Here is a 23,502-nt window from a genome sequence, read left to right as displayed (position 1 = left end):
GTGTACGTGTGTGTTTTTAATGGAGGATTTATGAGCTGTGGCAACTTGCCAAGCCACTGAACGTACCACAGAAAAGTTTCTTTCTGTGTCTGTTTGACCGTTTGAAGGAACTGTAAAGGTGATTGAGGAAGCCAGTCTGCAATTTAGGCACTGTGTTAGAAGTCACTGAGCTGCAGAGTGTGGGGAAAGGTAGGAGGTAGGGAAATGTTTTCTAAGTAAGTGAAGGCTCTGTTAAAATCTCTCACAAACACATTAGCGCTTTTCTTTTTTTTACTCTTAACCTTTACCATCTTCCTTTTTATTTGACTTTTCCTCTCACTTTATTGGTCTTATGTGCAGCCACTATGCATGATCAGCTTTATTGAGTGGAGAAGTTAGCATGACTAACCATGCAGAACTAAGAGAAAATAACATTAGATTGGGTGATAAGTTATTTATTAGGTGTCAACAGATATTGAAATACAATTTTGACATGAGAGTGGAGTTAGAAATACTTTTCTAATGAATATTATACAAACAGATTTATATTCTTTTGCTTAGACTGGACAAAAAGTACTGCCATGATGATAGATGCTGGTACATGGACTCTGCTGAATGAAAATGCACTTTAAACTCCTATTATATATAAAAATAATGATTTTATCACTAAAATAATTACTTCCCATATTTGTTTTATTTGATTTTGTTTATATGATGGTCTGTTCTAATACGTTGATGCCATTCTTTAATGTAGATAGACTCACTCTATTATATCCAATTTTGGATATGATTGACCTGTAAGCCCTGTGTCATGCTACATCATCGATCGAAAGGTTCTTACTGATTCACAGCCACAGTGAAGGCTGTATTCTTCTTACTTTCATTTTTATTTCCAACAATTGTGTCCTTAAATAACTTTGACTCTGGACAGCAGTTGACTCAAGCAACCACAGATGCATGAAGCCTGTAGTCGACTCTAACCACTCTGCTCTACCTTCTGATATTTACAACGGCTTCTTTTAGGTTCAGCAGAGGCACCTTGACTCTGATCCTCAAGGGAAGCCCTGGAAAGTGAGAAAACCTGATGCTACAGCACAAAGTAATATTTTAGATAACAGTGTGCCTCCGACTTTGTGACAACAGAAATGCAGTTTTCTTTTTTGACGTTGACAGTGCCACTGAACATAACGTGAAGTCTGCATAGGAAAGGTTTTTCGAAAATTTGGTGAAGGACAACTCGCGTGCAGAGAGCCCTGACCTAAGCCCCATCGAACACCTTTGGGAGGAATTGCGACAGTCTGCAAGCCAGGCTGTATCAACATCAATGCTCGACTTCACCGGTGCTTTTGTCACTGAATGTGCACAAATCCTTGCAGCCAGAACCTAAAATCTAGTGAAAAGCCTGCAGCAGTGAAGGACTTTGTAGTAGCTTATTTGGCTTTGACATTAGATTTTCAGTTAGCTCTTGCCACAACTGCTGAGTATATGAAGATTTGCAGATTGTGATTGCAAGTTCAACTTTAAATGTCTGGTTTTGTCAAGTTACTTCAGGCTACATGGACAAAAAAAAAAACGTAAAACCTAGTAATGAGAAGTGTAAGACAGCACGTCTATGCTTGAAAAAAAAGTCAAACAAAAAGGGCTTTAACAATACATTTTTAACATCTTTTGTTTTAACCGTTCATCTTCATCCGCCCTTCTTTTTAAAACATCTTTGTCTTTCCTTTTCAACATGTTGAATATTTCAAGGATCGTTCTTTTTTAAACATCATTTGAAATTCAATTGTGTCTTTTTTTTAGATCTCAAATGCAATCAGTCCAACTTTTTTTTGCATTAATACTTAAATTGTCGGATGCTATAATCTAAAATTATTGAACAATCAATGCTCAAATTCCGTCCAACACCATCTCAAAAATTGACCAACCCAAATCATGCATTGCAAGGTCTATTTCAGAACATCAAACTCCAGATTAATCATTTTTAAAAACATCGATGTCTGTCAGACACCAAACAAAACCATTATAGTGCTCTTTGCGCACCACTGGTTTAATATAATTGTCTGAACATTGTGCGTAAATCATTTTCATACATGCTTTCAGCAATAAACCAATTGCCAATATTGCCCTCTCGAACTTCAATCCAGTGGGAACAATGAGTCTGCGCCTTTGATGAGCCGGTTGGTGCATGGGCTGTTGAAAGAAAATATACATCTTGCTCCTACAACCTTGGGCGGTACTTGTTTTGAGTACTGTCAACATGTAAAAACCTGCACTCACACAGGTGAGTGGAGGTGAAGGGGATGAGCACTTTTGTAGCCTTTTCTGAAAAGATGTTGGAACTCAATCTCCACAGAGAAGTCCATATTATAGCTTTACAACTACAGTTCTTTGACCACGATTCCTTCGGCTTCCTATATATAAAAAAAAACTCCTGTAGCTTGGTCACTAAACTAGCACATCTTTGCAAATTACATACTGAGTATCATTGGGACCATAAAATTACAAACTTTATATAATAATAATAATAATAATAATCCTACTTTCTCCTTTTTCTGCGCTCTCCACAATCTGTCCCCTTCTCTGCAGTTAATAAAATTCAAACCATTGTGGTCCACACATCTCAGAAGTGGGCTGACCAGATGTTTTAACAAGTCTGTTTTTTACCCCTGAAAGTGGTGTAGCATAATTTATTTACATCAAGTTTGGAAATAATTGTAAGGTGGTTCTTATGGGTCCCGCGACAGAATTGCCAGTTAAGATTCATGTTGTGGGACTGCCATACCACGCTGCTCGTGCAGCAGCTCTAATAGTTCCAAATACAGCATTGGGCATATACTATAAAGGATCACAAAATATGCTGTAATTCAACATATGATCCATTTATCCGAGGCTAAAGACTTAGACATGGAAGATAATCTGTTCAGCAACTGGACAGTTTCAATGTTGAAGTTAGTATGCTTTTCAAAAGATCTGTCATATTCATATACAGCAGGTTTTAATCATCTGTTTTGAGTACTGATGATGTGGCTACCGTCTAGTTTAGAGTGGACACTCTTATAACATCTGAGCAGTTGAGTAGATGGTATCGATTGATAGCATGATTTACTTCTGTGGTGGAAGAACAGAATCTTCATATCTTACTGGACTTTCTTTTGCCTAATTTAAAATAAAACCTTATCCTTTGGTTTCCACACTGAACAAACCTCACTGTTATAACAATGACATTTTAATTTCAGCCAAAGTCAAAATCTCAATTTAGCTCTAAGCCGTTTCTCCTCTTTAGCAATCACAAACTTGAACAAATGTTTTTGAAAGATAATTTTTTCCAAGCATTGCATTTTGACTGAGCCTGAGGATTAAAGAATATTCAGCTCATACAGTAAAATAAATCTCCAACCCCAGGCTGTGTTAACAATAGTTCAATTTAAACTATGCATGGAAAATCACTAAAGCAGTCACTGTCACGCTCCTGGCAGCAGAATGTCAAGAGCCCCTGGCAGCGGTCCAGTTCTCAGTCTTAACTCAATTAGACTGTTTAATCTCATTACAAAAACAGATCTGTCATATTTTCCAAACTACATAAAAAAACTGTTGGAGGATATTGGCAAAGTTCTCCTCATTGTGTTTTTTTTTCTTCAGTTCACTGTTTGGATCATTCCTCTTTTTTTCTCACTATATAGGCTACTGTTATTTAAAAAATATGCGTCCAAACTCTACATCATCTAAGACTTCCAAATTCTACTTAAACCCAATTTGCCCCAAAGCATCACAACGGCAAGTAGCTGTCAGGCATTATCTTCAGTCTAGAAGATTGCATCTTTAAAACCAGTTCAAAAAAAACATCTGTCACTGGGAGCTTTGTGTTTACACTGAGTCACTGCATTCAAACTCAACAGAAATGTTGTTCTTTATTGATGACTTGCATATTTATCTTCATAGTCAACAAAAAAGTTACGAGGATAGGTTTGTACTGTATTTGTTTCAAAATTTAAAAACCAGCCCCAAAATAATTCCCCTCCAAGTTAAGGGCCTGTAAATCAATGAAATTAAATAGAAAATCCAAAGAAAACCAAAAGGAAACCAAAAGCCTTTATTACTTAGAATGACTTGTTGTGCCAGTGCTTCTACAGTAGCAGACTTTCCTCTTTTTAATATCAACCTTTGCTTGCAGTATTGCAGATAAACACAAGACAGAAAAAAAGACAACACCTATGAAGGCGGTGCATGTTGATGAATAATGTACAGCATATTCCTACCTCCTCTCTGCATTTTAAACAAAGCTCCCTCTGCAGCAGAGTTTTATAGTTACCAATTACTTTGGGATAGAGAACGCCACACCACAACTCATGCTGACAGGCAATTTTGAGACCGGGATGCTTAAAACATTTGAATACCTACGGTAAACCTGGTGTAAAGTTTGCAATAACAAAAGTTAATGCAGAATTTATAACGGTCCACAGACACACATATAATGCAGCATTCAGCTGGTATGAACCTGCATGTGTTACCTATCAATCATTTCAACAGAGAGTCGTGTGTGTGCTGAATTCAAACACCAAAACAAATATCCGGTTAAAACGGCCGCAAGGAGCAGTGAATGCTTCCAACTGTGTGAGTGCCTGTGCGAGAAGGTATGTGTTATGTATAGAGTGTAATGTGTGGGTGTCTGGCAGCCACTTGATTTGGGGATGCCAAAAGAGCGTGCTGCCTGGACTCGGTTTACAGTGGAGGAGCTCTCCGTCTGCACTGCCGCCACACTCCTCCACCTGAGGCTTGTGGGTGTCAGACGCAGAGTGCTTCAAGATGGTGGCTCGCTGCCTATCACAGATTTCGAGGGCAGGCAGGCGGGCAGAGGTGGGCTCTCTTGGCAGGAGAGGCAGTCTCCGGATTCGCACACAAACACTCTTACACGCACTTAAATATAAGAAAAAACATGCTCATTCATGAGCTGCCTCACTCACTCGTCCCCTGGCCGGCGACATGTGTGTGCTAATTAGCCCCTGGCACACTTGTATGTGTGTGTTTTTGCTGTCAGTCTTGCAGTGAGGACACCCATGAGTGTTTATTAAATGATTCCCAAGGCCAGGCCATTAATGAAAGAGCAATTTGGCTTGGTGATTTGATTGAAACGAGCTATGGAGGGGGAGAAGATGGGGGGAGGTAAGGAAGGAAGGACCGTGATGTGGAGTGAGAGGGACAGATAGTGAGATCGAGGAAAAGCTCGAAGGAGAAAAATTCAAAGAAAATTGGACAAAACCACAAAAGAATTGCATAGATTGTAATCGGAAAGAGAATGGAACCATGGGCTTTGAAAGGGCCTGTTTTTATTATTTGAAAGGAGAAGGAGAAGGGAATAGGAAAAGGTTGATCACTGTATTTTAATTTCCTAACTCCCCCTGTGGATTAAATGCTCCCCCCCTACACACACACACACATTCATGAACAGTTTAACAATTGAGCTTGTCTTTAATTAAAATCCAGAACAATTTTGTCGAGTTTAATTAAATGTAGAAGTAAAAGTGAGCAGAAAATTGCATGTTGAATTTATGTTATATTAAATCTTCTACATTGTTATCCAGTCTAAATGAAATACACATGTAAGCAGCTCATATGTGTGTCTATTTGAATGCCTGAGGGTTTGTCTTACTATACTGCATTTTTTGAATGAGATTGTTTAACCATCCTCCTGCTATTCAGAACAAATAAGAGACATTTTATTATTTTTTACAAGGGAAACTCACACAACTTGAGGTCCTCTAATCTCTGTTGGCTGACTTGTAATTGGCAAACTTCATTTCTCTCGCTCTGTGTTACGTTTTGATATGAAATTGTCGCTAAAAGGGCTTTATGTGAACCAAGCAGAAGACCTTTAAATCTCAACATATTGGTATTTTAAAGGAAGTCTGTAAGCAAGCGCCAGTCTTTCGCATGTAAATAGTATTTAAAATAGAATGTGAAAATAAGAAACTAATCTACAAGAACCCCTTTGACTCAACATCCAGAAGTTATTCTCTCCTTTGATTTTGAATGTCAATCATTTTGCACCTCCCAGGCTCTCTCCTCCCTCAAACGTTATGGTCAAGCAGAGAGGCATGCCTTCACTGTCTATTAATCAACATATGTGATAAAGGAAGGCTGGTCAGTGCACTAAATTAACTTGACGGTAATAAATTGCATTGTAGACTTTGATGAGGATGCAGAAACTATCTTCACTGTAAAATAGGTGAGAGAGCAGCAGAAAGATTTCTTAAAAGCCTCTCTTTCAGGCAGTGAGATACAGTTGAATGTACACACACACACACACACACACACACACACACACACACCGGAGTACATACCATGACACAAATATAGTTTCAGTGTTGGGGTTGAGGCTCCAGCTCTTGTGGATGTCCTCCTGGGAAATCACACTGAATAAAATCAGACCTGCGGAGTCCTGGCTGTGTGTGTGTGTGTGTGTGTGTGTGTGTGTGTGTGTGTGTGTGTGTGTGTGTGTGTGTGTGTGTGTGTGTGTGTGTGAGAGCGTGTGTGTGTGAGAGCGTGTGTCTGTAGGTGTGTCAGGCTGCCCCATGTTTTCCTCAAACCTCTTCCCTACTCAAGCAATTTTTTGTTTAATCAGTAGTTCCTGTCTTCATGTATTACAGATACAGATAACTTTTTACCTGGTCTCTGGATTAACAGTACAGTTCAGTAAAGAACAATGAAGTTCTTAAGTGCAGAATCAAAGCAATCTCTGAGCGGTAAGGTCATACTGACAGATCACATTGATTGGGTTCAATTTGTTGATGGCAGCATGCAGATTGTAAGGGTTTGGCTTACAGCCTGAATCTGAAGTAGGCATTAAAAGGATGGAATGATCTAATCAAACAGCTGTAGTGGGTTTAACTGCTGGGGTAAATTTTAATTTATTCTATTGCAGCATGTTGCAAAGACAGTCAATCCTTTTACAGTATGTGTTTGGATTTGGCTTCAAGACAGTAACATTTGTGATCATAAGTCTGTATCGTTTGCAAAGTCGTTGGTACACATTTTTGTTGTATTGATTCAAATCAGCTTAAGTGCTTTGTGTTCTTTAGTTTGCAGAATGGGCAAGTGTTAGACATCTCTCTCCTTTCTTTAAATGAGACTTCCAATAAAGCTGGTTTGAATTACAATTTGACAGGAAGTCACTTATTTGCCAAGTCATAACAACCAAATAAAGACCAGCACTACTGAGTAGCAACAAGTCCTCTCCAGGCAAGTTTCATTAGTCTTAAGAATTCTTCTACACTCTGCCAGGCTGCAGTCTTTTCAACTCTATATTAACAGTGCCTTCTCTCAGTAGGCAGTCAAAGAGTCATTACGTATTACGTTAGCTATGTGAGTTAATATTGTTCTACAGTTTGTTTTGCAGTCATTTTAGATTTCAAATTACCTATTTATATTGCAACTGCGAACGCACCTACCGGGCCCAAGAAAACCATCTCCAATTTTTGTTTGTAGAAAAATAAATCCAGATGAAAACATTATCTGTAATTGGCAGTATTGAGTATCCTTTTTTTTCTTCTACTTTCTTCATCAATGTAGCTTAAAATCACACAGTTTTATGTGTGTAGCTGCTCAGCTGGGACACAGGAACAGACAGACTCTCTGAAAATAAAAGAGTCTCATCTCCCTTTAATGGGCTTTTTTTTCTCCCTTTGGTCATATCGATTTTTTTTTCAGATCAGATGTCGGGTTAGAATATTGGAGGATTTTTTGCAGAAATCCCAAGTAGCATCACTAAAAACGTTAATCTGCACTTTCTGCCTTGTGGGGTCTCTAACATGTGAAAACTACGAGGGCAACAAATGAATTTCTTCAACTCCTTGACTCACTCCTGCAATCCTCTCACACACCTCTTCCTCCAAAATCTACACCTGCTATTATGCTCCTCTTAAGCGCTACGGCAAGAGCTTTTGTGTTTTTGAGCTTGTGTGTTTTTGTATTCTGTTTGTATTGATTGATGCTGATATGTAGGTAAATGAGAAAGGATCAGTGTAAAGAAGAAAGAAGAAAACATGAATAGCCAAAAAGAATGAAAGAGACACAAAATGAGCCACAATCAATCTGAGACAGCAGGAGAGATTTATTTAAGCTCTCTGAATCCTCTTTTCCTCCTGATGATTGTTTTAAATGTTTTTATTTCCCCACAAACTGAATTCCAAATGATCCATGTACCAAACACTCTCCTCTTGTTGGACTCATAGTTTGAGGAGTGTCTGAGAAGAAGCAACATCTTTCCGTTGTTGTTGTTATTGTGTTCCCTAATCCGTTGTTGTGGCCTTGTCTTGTTTATGCCCTGCAGAACAATCACCTTGGACAATCAGCTGGTCGTCCTGGCAACCACTGCAGCAGACGCGGGACGTTACCACGTAGAGGCGGTGAACGAGATGACTGGAGAGAATGTGACAAGTTCCGCCATCTACCTGAGCATCTCAGGTAAAAAAAGAAAAAAGAAAAGTTCTGTCTAGATCTAAAACAGTTTAGAGAGGAGTCAGAATCAGTTGAATGTAAATGTAACATACAGCATCTAAATCTAAAAAAATAGGCAGATTTTATCCATTTACCAAATATGAATGACAGTGGATTAGAAGACCTTCAGGCTCTTTAAGTGTTGCTGCATGCGCTTCATTTGATTTTATTTCACACTCTGAAAGCTTTGAGGGCGGTTGATTGAGCCCTTGTGTTCAATGAATGTGGTTTACTTAAATGAAAGTAAAACTCAAAGATTGAATTGAAGTATGCCCTTTTTCTTCAGCTGAAGAGGCAGAAGGCAGTTTGATTGGCAGTCTAATTACTGTTGGCAACTCGTAGATAAAACCTGAAAATGATGATGAACAGCAGAGGATGTGACATGTGGATTAAATATGTATCAGACACATCAGAAAAACAGATGTAGCTGTCCAAATGTTTCACTCATTTTTGTTTGTAAGCTGTTTCATCCAAATACTGGATCCATTAAGCTGAGAGGCTTGAATTATTGATATGCTGTGAATGAAAGTTTAATGGGTTAACAGGGCAAATTGACATCACACAGCTTGGTTGTTCCATCAGAGATGACTCATTACACAGATGGCTGTTGAACTTCATAATAACACCAGGGTTCCCAATACTGTATTGCAAGGCTGGTGTCCTCCAGGCCTAAGTTTACCTCCCGTTGTGCTACAGCATTAAGGATATTTTCAAAATACTTTTTTTGATCTGTCTTTTTAACTGCAGTCACATTGAGGGGGCTTAGATGTAACCACATACATAGTGGTTGGAAGTCCCTGGAGACTGTTCGTCAAACATGAAGAAACTTAAGGAAACCTGCAGTTTCGGAGATCAGTGTTCTTAACCTCGTTGTGCATAGAATGATATTCAGCACTTACTCCCTGGCAGCCCAGCAGCCCATTAATGCGCCCTATATACAGTTGCTGCCAGATGCCAAGTCCCCCTACATACTTGACATCAGGCCTCGACCTTCTTGGTGGAAATCCCTGAATGCTGTCCATAATTTTTCAGCATTTTTGCAGATTTGTATTTAGTGTTATTTGAAGTCATTTGGAGTCAGACATTTTTTATTTTGATCTTTGTTCAATACCAGCCTAGAGAGTCAGGTTTTATCACAACCTTTTGTAAAACTAAAATCAATATATACATAAAATGATATGGATATAACATGACAATTGACAAAAGAACAAAATGAGATACATGGCTTGCTGAATAACAAGACGTTGGTCAATAAATGGCCAGAAGAGACAAAACATTTCATAAAAAACATTGTTTCCTTTGAGACAGTGTACAATCCCAGTTTAAACATTCTGAAAACATCCAAAACATGGCCAGCTCTCTGGATAAACATTGTTAATCATGACTTGATCATTTCCTATGCCAACAAACACACATGTCATTCATTCATTCAAGTTTCCATAAAATCAAAACGTTTAGCAGATAGTGACAAATATGCCCTCCTTTTATTTTAGAAGTAACAGACTAAACTGTCATGCACATCTTGTCAAACCTTTGTCTTACCTTATGTGTTCTTGCCTTTGTCATAGTCTTCACTTTATGTATCACTTTATCGTTGTATTCATCCCTTACATTTTGTTTCTCCTTGGAGGCCAAAGTAAAGACTCCACTGTCTTACAGTCCCTCAGCTAAAGCGCTCACTGTGGTTAAATGAGAGGAGGAGGGATTGCTCTGTCCCTTGTGGCTATATAGACTTTTAATTAGATTCTCTTTACAGGGCTGTATCCTTTGGCATCCTTGGTACAAATACACACACACACACACACACACACACACACACACACACACACACACACACACACACACACACACACACACACACACACACACACACACACACACACACACACACACACACATGTATACACAATCACATAAATATACACACAGCACCTTGTTACTGCTGTCAGAGTGGAGAGCTCCCTTGGGCGTTTTTTTAGGGATTGTATGGGTATAGTTAGGTTTCACTGATCAGTCTTTCTTATATAGCCATAAATGTGTCTGTGTGTGTGTGTGTGTGTGTGTGTGTGTGTGTGTGTGTGTGTGTGTGTGTTCATCTTTGTTTATGAGTGTGTATTTTCAACAATAAACTTTTGTTTTGCTTTAAAGCAACACATACAGTATTTGATTCTCTTTTTATTTACATTGAGAACAGAGATAAATAGAGGAAAAGGGGTGAAAAAGCCCCCAAAAAATGGAAAGAGCAAATGTGGAAGAGGAAAGAAAGGAGAAAACAAACATTGAAGCATGGAGTCAAACTGTATTTCTTTCTCTCTAAGTCAGTCCTCTATTTTAAACTTTGATCCGCCCTCTGGTCTGCTGGTTGGTTTTGCGAATTGAAAAGAATATATTACATGTGTGCCCTACATATCTTCTCTGGTTACTGCCAGGCTTAACCTTTACTACTAAAATGACACCCTGAAATAAAATAGGCTGGATTATGAATTTGCATTAAACAAATAAATCTGCAAGTATTGAAAGTTTTGAATTTACAAAAATGTTCTCTCTTATAACAGTTGCACACAAAGGAACACACTGGACTTATTAATGACTGAGATCAGCAGGGGTTTATTGTTAGCAGGAAATGTGAAGAATAAAAGGAATCCATTTGTGGAAATGACATGATGTACAGTAGTCCATACAGGTTAACTGACACAAAAGAACATGTGAATGGACTCACTAAAATTATGTTTTTTGTCAATCTCTATTCTGCACCTCTTCTTTTTTCATCTTTTCCTTTCCTATCTGACTCCATCCAATTTTGCCTCCCTTTTTTTCACTTTTATATTCCATTAAGCAGCCACTACAAGATCTAAAGACAGCTCTTCAAAGCCGTCAGTCAAATTTTCAATTCCCCAAATGTATTTTCTTTTTCAAAATGTCAACAGAAAGCCTTCAGCCTTAAACAGTTAATGTAACAATTGTTGGACCTGCTTGTTTCTGTTTCTCGGCTTATCCTCGAGGCCTGTTAGAGGCAAGGAAACTTGTGAAAAGACAGCTACATGACCTGCCCACTTGACAGATCAATTATCTGCATGTCTCGGACCGCTATCCAGTAAATGTGGGCGAGATGGCTGCAAATAAAAAGCACTCACCGCCGTCCATGGTCGAGATGGAACAGCCACAATTGATGGCGGCTCAACAGCTCAGTGAGAGGTCACACACACTGTAATCACAGGTAGCACAGGCCGCCTCTTAAATAAACAGCTCCTTGAGCTTTTTACCACTTCAGATAACTTAAAGTATTGCAGAAGATGTTTCAGTTAGTTATTACTGCAGACTGAACTTGACACAAGTGGAATTATACATTTTCACAGGGGGAAATGTACAACAAGGTGCTCAAATTATAAAGCAAACACAGCAAATTATGTCAACACAGCCCTTTTAGGGAGGGAAGGTCAGATTTAATGTGCAGTTACAGTACACATGCTTGATTCAGCGTGTGTGTGTGTGTGTGTGTCTGTGTGACTGTGACTCTAATGGCCTCAGAGTATTTATTTTTTAGTGACAGTAGATATGCATCCCGGGAACCTCCAATTAATTGTGCATACCTGCTATCAGCTCTCCCCCTCTTTCTTCAATTAAATACACACTCAAACCAATGCACTCACACACTCAGTCAAAGCAGTAGACAGTCTCCCCAGTCTTGCTGAGAAAAGTGTATGCATGTCCGTCTGTGTGCTTTTTTTCCAGTTCACAGTCGTTGAAGTCTTCATAGATTTGTGCATGACCTTAAAGAGCTATATACCAAAACAGAGTTCTCACTGCACACATATATGGACTCGGAGGAACACAGAGATTTAAAAGACACATGCAAAACATAGCAGAATCACTCAGCATATCTGGACTTTATGAATAAACCTGCACTTTACAGATTAAATAAAGGAGACGTTTACGATAAAGTGTTTACGATCCACTCATATATTTAGCGAGAGGAGAGGAGAGGAGAGGAGAGGCCATGCAGGGTAAACAGAAGAACAGAACAGAAGTCAGAGCAAGAGATGAAAAGAAAGAGAGGATTGGATGGCTATATGTGTGATACAATGGTGTAATTACTGTAGCGCTTAAAATGCAATCTCAGCTTTGGGCTCAATAGCTGATCAGCTGCCTTTATCTTTTCTATAGAGTCTGTAATGTCAGGCTTGTTAATAATTGCTGAACTGCAAAAAGAGCTTAAGATATTAGAGCATACACAGCATCCCTGCCTATCAAGTGCTGACACTTTAAGAGAGTGCTCCAGCTGTTCAGCATTTTGCTTGCATAATGTTGCGAGACTTGTGAGACATGTTTTTATTTTTAAACATTGATGCATAAGAGGCTAAGATGCCCTGACTCCAAGACCCTAAACACAATAGAAAGTGTCTTTTATTTCTGACTGCCTTGTAAAGGCTCACATAATACAGCCATCCTCTTATGAAGTTATAGTCACCCAACTCAAGCTGAGATGAACTTGTGTGGCATCAGGCTGATTATTTCTCATTCCTAAACTCCTGCTATGAGATTGTACAGCTCTTTCCTGGGTAGCATCTCAGATAACTGATATTGATGACTACAATCCGTGGAATTCCCTCTAAAAACGTGTACCTCAATAATTAGAGCATGGCAGCAATCAATGCAAACGTCTGTCAACAGATTCTTAAAATAAGTTCTCTTGAACGCCACAAAGTTGGAAAAAAAGTTGTTTGGAATTTTGCAGCTCGCCTTTCAAGGTACATAGTTCTGCTCAGTAATGAATTGAGTTTTAAATGTAATTCTACTGAATAAAGAACAGAGGAAATATGAAGGCAGTAGTGTACACAGCGAGGCAGCTGAAGAGAGCACAAATACAGGGAATAACAATCAGAGGAGATGAGACGACACAAAGCAGAGGAGATGAGACGACACAAAGCAGAGGAGAGAGTGTCAGAAAAGAGCTGAGGGAGGGTTTGGCATCAAGTGCATTAATGCATTGTAATATAACCGTTTATCCTTTATAACCTTAATCACTGTATTTGTGCGATGGGGAGGGAGTGGGAGTCTGAGTTTGATTACCTCGACCTGTTGGTTCGGGGAGAGTGTCTGAGTTTGATTACACCTCCTGTGGTAGACTCCCCTAGTGTCTGTCCTTTTACATCACTCCTTTTCTCAGGTGTATCCTCTTCTACCCCCCAGCAGCCATCAAGCAGGGCCTGTCAAACTGCGGCTCTAACAAGTGGCCAAGTGGTCGTCGAGCTGAAGAATAGACTTGTGTAGCGTATGACTCAGCTGACCTCAGGATAACCCACACAACACACACACACACAAATATCTAACCATGTGCACACTGTATCGGTTAGAAAAGTTGATGAAGAAAAAGACGACAGGAAAATTAATATTGTTAATGAAAATTCAAAACAGTATATGGCACTTTTCTCGAGAGTTTCTGTTTGTTTTATTCTCGCTTTGAAGTATTGCAATGAAACCATGAAACCTGCTTGCAGACGCATGTGTGCTGGCTGATAACGTGCATAGTTTTTTTTGCACGCCTCTCTGGCCCTGTGTCATTTGTTGCTTTTTCTGATCTTCCCTCCCCTCCAGATGTTTCCTTTCCACATCACTGACTCTTAAATGAGAGACTGCAGTGGATCCCTTTCTGCATGTGTGTGTGTGTGTGTGTGTGTGTGTGTGTGTGTGTGTGTGTGTGTGTGTATTGTGTGTGTGTGTTTGTCTAAACATCCTAGTTCCTGTGTGTTTTTGCTCCAGGTCCCTTCCCAGTTGTTCTGTGGCACGTCTAATTGGAGGTATCTTAGTGTCCCAGGAGAGATTGACTTTGCTGTTATTTTGGTATGGTGGAACCTGTGTGGCATGTGTGTGTGTTTGCACACATTTCTTTGTGTCAGACTGTAATATTGTTGCAGCCCCTTGTCTAAAAGCCTAAAGATTTCAAAGAATCACTGGTAGTAGTCAGGTTGTTACCAGGGCTGCATCATGACATCCATATTTCTTTTGCATTTTGCTGCATCGTGCCTCGATTGGCTGGAAGGAACTCCATAGAAACCTCTCTAACCAACATGGCAACACAACGATCTGTGCCACAATCTGCTTCAGCGTGCTCTGCCTGTGTAGACAATCTGCTGCCTCGACAGTGAGTAAGGGAATATGTCTCAGGAGATTTTAGTAAAACCATAGAGATCATATCTCCAGCAGACATGAGGAATAATGGTTTTCCCTCAGACTTTTTGCCTGGCGACCCTGAAAGACAAAACCAGAGCCAAATTGGCTGCGGTATAGCAACTCGCCGCCCTCCTAATACAAGCACAGGTGTAGGCACTGAACAGTGATACTAAATCTTTTCTCTACCACTCTGCCTGTCAAATGACTGCATCTAATTAACAACCGGCAGAATGTGTGGCTGTGTTTGGGAGCAGCTGTCAATATTTTTCATTTAACAGCTAGATAAAAAAAGCTCACAGATTTCACAGTTCTAGTCAGACGTTGTTAAACTTTCCTCCTTTTAGCAAGCCGGGCCACAGCCTGCATGTAATGTCTTTCTTTGCGAGTGCTAAACTGCTATAAACGCTGCAGATCTAAAAACAAAAGTACATATATATATATGACTATGTGAAGATAGCTTATTGTTATTATAATGTTTTCATTTCCAAAGTTGTGTGTGTTGAAAGTTGAATAATTACATTACACTCAAAGAAATAGAAGGGAGAGACACACAGGTCTCAACAAATTACAAGTAGGCCTCTTGCTGCAACTATTGGTGACGACTTCATTAGTACTTGTGGGTGACACGCTGAAGCTGATTGATTTTTTCTCACAGAGGAGAGAGCTACTTTAATTGTCTCTGCATTTTATTCCCCAGGATGGAACTGAAACTCTTAAAACTTTTGGACCAATTGGTAACACTTTTTGGATTGCCTTGTTGTTGTTGATTGCCATATAAGTGGATCAGCAGACAGACAAAGCATCCACATGTATCTTTGAATTATTATTAACTAAAATACGTCAAAGATAGGGGGAAGGTGGGTCGCTTGCTTCCTCTTTGTGATATCTTTGTAAAATCAGTATCCTTTGAGTTTTTTTATTTGCAATACATAGGCTGAAGACGCAAACAATACTGTATTCTTCATATAGTATATATATAATACATACCTCACTCTGAACGTTATTCTTCAACTGCTGCAGGAGCGTTTCAAAGCAATGAAACGTCCAGTTATTTTTGATGCTTTCAGCTTTTTACAGCAGCTTTGCTAAAAAACTGTTTCAACAGATTCTTTTTGAAAACTGATTTTGAAGACAAGAGGGAACACCACATGGGTTTCAGACACTTGCAGTGTGTTCAGTGCTTGCAAAATAACTTCCAAGTTTCGGCACTCCAGCTCTCATTTTGGTGACCATCCGTGACTCTACAGTAGTTTTGCTGCTGTGGTTGTTTAACGAAACAGAAACAAGGGAAGTTGTGCGGTTTTGTCAGTTGTTCCTTGACTAGAAGGGATTAAAAGCCTGATCAGTCTTTTTTTCCCCAATCTTAAAAGTCACACATTTTTTTCTCATGATGTAAAGAAACTATTATATAGCCTGAGATGATCCTCTTGAAGTAGAGATTGTGTAAGAGGCTTATATTGAATCCATCCACAGACAAGTTATGCAGATAATCATCCAGAAGGTCACTTAACAGAATCCCTGATGCATTTAATTGCGTGCTCACCTTGAAGAATAAGTTATATCACTATTTTGCAGTTTTGTAGTATTTTTTAAATTATCTGCAGCCTCATGCCTACAAGGCTAAGAAAGGTCTGACCTTGTTAGGATAAGCAATCATTGCTTTTTCGTATCCAGTCTTAATATTTAAAGTCTACAGATGTGGAACATACAAACACACACGATCATACAAATGGGCCCTAATACTCAGTGTTTTTTCCTAAACAGGCTTGGCTAATAAATCAGTGCTTTGATTAATTCCTGCTACAACTGCTTGTGTCTGGGATGATTATATTCAATATTTTAGTTGCAGAGAGATCAGTCGTCTCTGTTGATTCATGTCTCCCGTCTCTATCTATTTCTTCTGTCTCTTCTCTCTTTTGTGTCTATCTCTGGTCCTTGCTCTCTTTCTCGCTCAGTGTAATGAGGCTCTTCAGTGGTTCTGTAATTAAAACCCCCAGTGTGCAGATAGAGAGAGAGAGAGACGCCGTGACAGGAGGATGGACAGGAAGCTGACTTCATGGCCTGTGTCAGTATTACAAGCCAACTGTGTGTCCCTGCGTGTGCATGCTCTGCTTGTTCCACCTAGTTACGGATGTAATTGCAGGCGTGTTTACAGTGTGATGAAATGGATTAAGACAGATAGATACCCGTGTATTCTGATTTGACAGATGACTTTTCCCCTGTACTGACACCCACTCTGAACAGTCTGCAAATATTCTTCCATTCATAAGTAAAAAAAAAAGTCAATGGACAACAAAGGCAACAAAAGAGAAGCCAGTCAGAAAGGTGTCCTGTGAGAGAGAAGAGAGTAAAAGTCACAGAGGCCGGATGAAACAAGTGTTGAAGAATTAATGAACTAACAGTAGCAGAGGAGCTAAAAAGGCCAGAGAACAGAAGCTGGAGAAGCTCCCGAAGTTTTTGTGTTACAAAAGATAATGTCAACATTGTTAACTACAAGCTGCCACCTGTATTCAAGGCTCAGGGGGTTAATGCATTACTGTCTAAGCTTCACACGTACAAAGAGTCCACGGGTTGTGCGATTTCAATATCATCATCAAAATCATTTCCTGAATATTACCTGCTGCGTTTACACACGGGCTCACACCACATTTTTGAGGACATTTCACCAGACGGCTGGCAGGAAATAGTCAGAGAAAATAATTTACAAATTTCCGGTTGTGTTTACGCATGCAGCATTGATATTTTCATCACTTTTGTGCACATGTGAAAACAGCTTCAGACTGTTTTTTCGCTGGAGTTCTAGATACAGCTTGTCTAGATGAACTGCAATCTGAGCTGCTGATAACTTTGAGCACAGCCTTGTTGGATGTTTGGATTTTGTGTTTTTCATTTACAAGGTTTTAAATGGGAGACAAATAATCAACAGTTATCTCATCATGCTCATGGAACACATGGACCTGGTAAAACCTGTGAAAACCATTAAAAAAAAGATTATCCTGTTAAAAATGAGTGTCCTTCCAGGGCTTTACAACAGATAAGACTTGAGCTGAAATATCCAATTCAGCCCGTCTGTATGGCTGAATGTATCATCATAACCACTTCCAAATTGAGATCATTGTTGAGCGTTGAGGAATTGTGTTTGGGTTTTTTTGTAACAGCCCATAGTTATTTCAGCTTGGCCAACAGATGATTGAATGTTGATACTTCAGATCAAATCTATAAATGTGAAACCTGCCAACAGCATCCATTTAATTAGGGCCATTTTGGTTACCTGATTTAATAGTGGTGAATCTTATATGATATGATTTTAGATGATCGTTGCTACAATGGTGCACTCTGTGTTTTTGTGTCTGCATCAAGTATGTCTTGCAGCAAGAAGGGAATGAAGCAGACAGAATAATTAGGATGCAGAACAGCCTTGCTATTATATAGCATATAGGCTGAAACATAGTTGATGTACCATCAGTGCTGACTTATCCACACATCTACATATAAATACTTGGGAAAGGATACCATCTCATCTGCCTTAAGGAGATAAAATGCAGCAGCACACACGGGGGAAAAACAACGGAACACTGGATGAGGTGTCAAGTGTGCCGATAAGTAGCATGGTGCTTAGGGTTTTAATGATCCTGCCAGTCACACAGATGTCCCTTATCACCACCCGCTACACACCCTGCAAACCGAGACTGTGTGAGTGAATCACTGAGTAAGTGTGCATCAACATTTGTATTCAGAATAGGAGCTTTTTTCTCCCAGCTGAGGCCTCATGCTTCATGCGTAGTTCATGGCAACAGACATATTACAGTCTTCCCACTGTGTTCAGAAGTGCTGCTTTATTTTGATAGTTATCACTGTGTGAATATGCACAAGGCTTTCAGACTCCAAACTGAGCAACACAACGGGATGCACAGTTCATATGCCAGCTTGTATCAGCACATACTGGATATACTCAGGCTTTTATAAACAGCGTTCAGAGTATCCCGAATATAAATGAAATATTAGTGTGCATGTGAACACACAGATTGGCTCTGCATGTCCGTGCTCCCTGCTGGCTGAAACAGGTTATTGGAGGAGCCAGTCAGTCAGCAGATGTTAATTTGAAGCAATAGAAGTGGAAGAGAAAAGAAGAGATTGAAAAGGGGGAAGAGCTGGTGAATGATGAGGCAGGGCGGCGGAGAAGAGATTGGATTGAAGGAACAGAAGAAAGGTAAAAGATGAGTAAATAGGAGGAAAGATGATGTGGTCCTGAAGAAGGGGAAATGTGTTCAATAAAAGAGGTAAGGAGGTGAACAGAGAGTTGCTTGTCTCAGTGGTTTGCTTGATTTGTCAAATGTGTGTGTGAAAGGCAATATGGTTAAAATGTTCTGTCATGGTGAAAATTGAGAAACTGTTTAATTTTTTTGGTGGCTCTGGAAGTAGAAGTAGTTTCACCCAAACTTACATATTTGACAACCTCCAATATTAACGTATTTCCAAACAATACAGTTATTTCATTTGAATCATATAAACGTGGGTTAGGTGTGACCAGCTTCTCTTTTTTTCTTCAGCAGAGGGCATTCTCAATTTTCCCTGACCCTCCGGTTTATTGCCCCAATGCCCTCGGTGAGAAAATTGAGGTCTCTTTTTTTCTGTTGGCTCTAGTTAGGAAACTAATAAATCATGTGTAACAGCAGGACATCACACCAAGCTGTAATAGAATTATGTTTTTAAGATCATGTGGATGGAAGAGTTCTGGATCATAGCGAGGCAGACTGAAATCCAATTCAAGTTCTTATCTCTTAGAACTAATTACTTGTTAGTTGTCATTTATACTTGTATGTATGATTTTTTATGAGTTTACAAAAAACAGAGAATATATCAGTCCCTCTACAAGGTTGTGATTTTGCCATTTTGAAGACACTCTATACAGTGAATGTATCACAATAGACTCAATCCTCATCTTAATGTGATCACTTATCCAATTTTCCGTCGAAACTTTTTCGTTGTTCCTTGACATGAATCGACAGAGTGATGTCCCTCAGGCCAAAGATGGCTTTATTGGAACTATTTTGTCCAAGCTGATAACAGTGAATATGTAATGTATGACATAATAAGCTGCTGCAAAATCTCTCATTTTATGCAACAACATATCACAGAAACAGCCCAAAAATATCCTGTTAGGAATGATACATAAAAACAATCTGTTCATTCTTGACCATCAGTGGTTAACATATCAAATAAAAAAATCGGACTCTTTTTTTTTTCGACTAGTTGAACAAGCTATTTGTATAACGACAAATCATAAAACAAAAAGACATCTCAAGACAATTAAAAAAAAAAAGAGCAGGCCTAGACCTTACTCGTTGTTATATTATTTACAGAGACCCAACATTGATCAAGAGTGAGTAAAGCACTTGGCAACAGTAAGCAAGCAAGGAATAACTTCTTCCTTCTTCTTCCCGACTCATGTTGGTTGAACTGCCTTCCGCCGGCTGTGTTGGACTTTTCAGAGGTTTTAGCCGTATGTTATCGTTCTCATCAGCAGATGGAGGTTTGCTCAGGTGTCATGGGTCCAAAATGAACTGTCAACCTTCATTTTCAAGCCAAAAGAAACAAGAGCAGGTGAAGCTAACATGAAATGTAGAAATGTATAAAGCCAGTGCTGTTTCACACCTTCACACCAATAATCACACACATTCACATAAACAAACACTCTTATCACAGTTATTCTTCAGCCCACATTCATTAGCTCCTGAACTGACACCATGGTTCCTGAAAGACTGAGTGGGCGGTGTTATTTACTGCACAGTCTTCATTAGTTAAAACCTCGCTAGAATACAGCCCCGTTTCATACCCATTTACAAATTCACTCACACTGCCTTACACAAGGGTTTGTGTGTGTTTGTCCTCTTGTCCCCTGTGCTATCAGTGAGGATGTTAGGCAAAGTTTTTATCAGGGTTTCAGGGTGAACAAAGTACTCGCAAAGAATTAGTGAAAGAAGGAGAGATAACAATAACAAAGGAGAGGGAGGGTGAGGACAGAGAGTGATCTGGTAACCAGAGAGAGTAGAAGAAAAAGAAGAGTGAGCAAGTGCAAAATTGGTTAGGCTTTGAGGAGGGAAGGGATGGATATGTGGAAAGAGAGGCAGGATGTAAAAAGCTGAAGATTGAGAGGGGATGCTGAAACAGGAATACATCAACAGGGCCTTTAATCCAAAAATAGTTTCCGCCCTTCTCCTCCTTCCTCCTCATCCCTACTTACCTCCCTGACACTCACTCCTCCCCCTGCCTGTTTTTTTTTTTTTTTTGGAGTGATTGAAGAAAAGAGGAGATGTGTGAAGCCTTCAGATGCTCTACACACACACACACACACACACACACACACACACACACACACACACACACACACACACACACACACACACACACAGACATATTGTGATCCACAGCACAGACAGACTGATGATGTCCATTATCAGGCCATGCTGTCCGGAGCCAGGCGGAACAGCTGCCACCAGATCTCATTGATCTATCACTGTTTTAATGAATCTGTTATAGCCAGGCCTGAGCAATCGATCTCTGAGCCACTTCATCAATTAAGCCATTAATCAGACACAAACCCCAACGGTTGTTGCCCCAATGAGTGATCGCTTTATATACACGTATACAAAGATGTAAAGACGTGGCATACTCATTCAATCTGAGTGAGCCCACATGGAGATGAAGATTTTTTTGGCAGAATAAGGGCTACCTTTTTTTAGCTGCGGCAAAGAAGCAGATAAATAAATTAGCATGCAGGTTAATTAAATGTGGTTTTGCAAGTAATTAGTAAACTTTCAATTTAAAAGATACCTGAATACGATGAGTATCACATTCATATAAACAGAAAATATTTGCTGGTGATATACTGCAGAACGCTTTGGGGGGTAATCACAAAATGATATAGATTTTCTATATCATAAATGGGGCAGGGATTTGTTGAAATTGACGGGTCGGCTGTGGCTCAGTGGTAGAGTCGGCCAACTCTCAACCAGAAGGTTGGGGATTGAATCTACAGCTCCTATAGTCGCATGTCGAAGGGTCCTTGGGCAAGACACTGAACCCCAAAGTGGCATGTGAGTGATGGTGAATGGGATAGTACCGATGAGTATTGGACAGCCTCTGTCATCAGTGTGTGAATGGTTTAAAGTGACATGTAGTGTAAAAGTACTTTTAGTGGTCAGAAGACCATCAAAACACTACGCAGTACAACTCCATTTACAATTTACTGTCTTGGAGCTTTTGGACAGTTGGTCTGACAAAACAAGCAATATTAGTGGTTGTCCTGGGAACTGAGGCATTTTAATCTACATTTAATAGACGTAATGGCAAGGCCTCACACTTTCATTGTCGGTCCAGTTTGTTGGCCTGACTTTGTTTCAGTAGCATCTCTACTATATTTTTGTGTTAAGTATCTGGATTCAGCATTGATGTTGATACAGCCCTGAAGAATACACTGTACACTGTGATAATGTGGTGAAAGTATTGCATGTTTTTTTTTCCAAAGGAGTTTCCCAGAGGGGATCAATAAATTCTTAATACAGTATCACCATTTTTACTCCGTTCTGAAGCCTGAGCATGTGAGAGAGAATGTCTAAGCCTTTAAGGAAGTGCCTGAAGAAATGTCAGGGCATGTTGCCCTCCACTGATCTGACACATTCCTCCATGCCTCGTCCCTCCACTCGCTCGTGTGTAGCAAAAGTGGGACTGTTTCTGTTGCAGACGTTGCACAGGAAGCAGTGCACGCTTTGCTAGATTAATACTTGTTTCTAAAGAAGGCACTTAGGGCACACTCAAGCTAAGCATCCGTACCGTCCCTAAGCACGCCTCACCCCTAAAGTCCAGTTTGTTTGACTAGTGTGAGAGCTCCGATCCGTGCTCAAGCACTGAACACCTCCTTGGCCCTGGCACGCTTGGAAGAGGTGTGCTTCGGCACGGAACAGTTCATGCATGAGAACAAACACAGGTATACTATGTGGACCGCCTTCATTATTGAGAAATCGTGGAGTGTTATTGCAGTATCTAACAAAAATGACTCAAAATAAGCCACAGTCAGTAAATTAGCAGTTATGTTCTCTGTTTTTCTCAGATGGGCGGACATCGCTCGACTTTTTTTTTTCCGAGTCTGTCTTTCTTGTATACTATGCATGCTTCATAACTAGTAAAGCCTTCATGCGTTGTTTTATGACCTTATGCGCATGACCGTGCTCAGGCCCGGTTTGTCCTGGAGCAGTGTGAGTGTACTGCAGGGCACCGGGGAAATGGGGAGGGGGGGGGGGAGGGGGGGGGGCAATCGTGCTTAAGCGAGACAACCTTGCCTAGTGTGAGTGCGCCTCAAAAATTTCACAACAACTTCTTTGTATATGAGCCTTATGCTCTTACACTCAGGGTCTCCGACACAGATCTTCCACTCTGTGGGACAGAAAGAAGCAATAGTAGGTAGAGGGATTAAACCAAGTATTTAGAGACAGTGAAAAAGGAGTGTGAAATAAAGGATGACGCTGCAGCAGTCTGGATAAAGAACAGGGTTACAGCGTGAGTTAATAATGATGCATCTCCTCTTTCTAGTCCTCCTGGTTCTTTCTATGTCTGGTGTTTTACCCAGAGGTAATGGGCATACAGCTGCCCCCACATCAGTGTCTTTTGAAGCCCCACCTTTCCCCTGTCTACCCAAGTCTTTCATCCCTCATTTCTTCTCTCTTGCCTTTTAATATTTCTCCCACAGGATCAGAGGCTTCATATTTCTTCTCTCGTTCTCCTCTGTCAGAGCTACAACTTGCACATGCAGCACTTTCCTTTTGTATTGGAAATTACACTTTTTTTTCTCTTGCCATCGTT

At 39.9% G+C, this 23,502-nt stretch overlaps 1 protein-coding gene across 2 annotated transcripts in view; it reads left to right on the top strand.

Annotated features, from left to right (window-relative positions):
* LOC132988226 (protein sidekick-1-like) overlaps positions 1 to 23,502 on the top strand; it is a 197,227-nt gene that overhangs the window by 88,325 nt on the left and 85,400 nt on the right. For both annotated transcript variants that reach the window (XM_061055498.1, XM_061055489.1), the window contains exon 5: positions 8,306 to 8,439. In XM_061055498.1, the coding sequence (XP_060911481.1) occupies positions 8,306 to 8,439 (134 nt within the window). The remainder of the gene's footprint in view (positions 1 to 8,305; positions 8,440 to 23,502) is intronic.

Source organism: Labrus mixtus, chromosome 2 (assembly GCF_963584025.1).
Source record: "Labrus mixtus chromosome 2, fLabMix1.1, whole genome shotgun sequence".
In the NCBI taxonomy this organism is placed as follows: Eukaryota; Metazoa; Chordata; class Actinopteri; order Labriformes; family Labridae; genus Labrus; species Labrus mixtus.
This window is presented reverse-complemented; position numbering and strand designations above follow the sequence as displayed.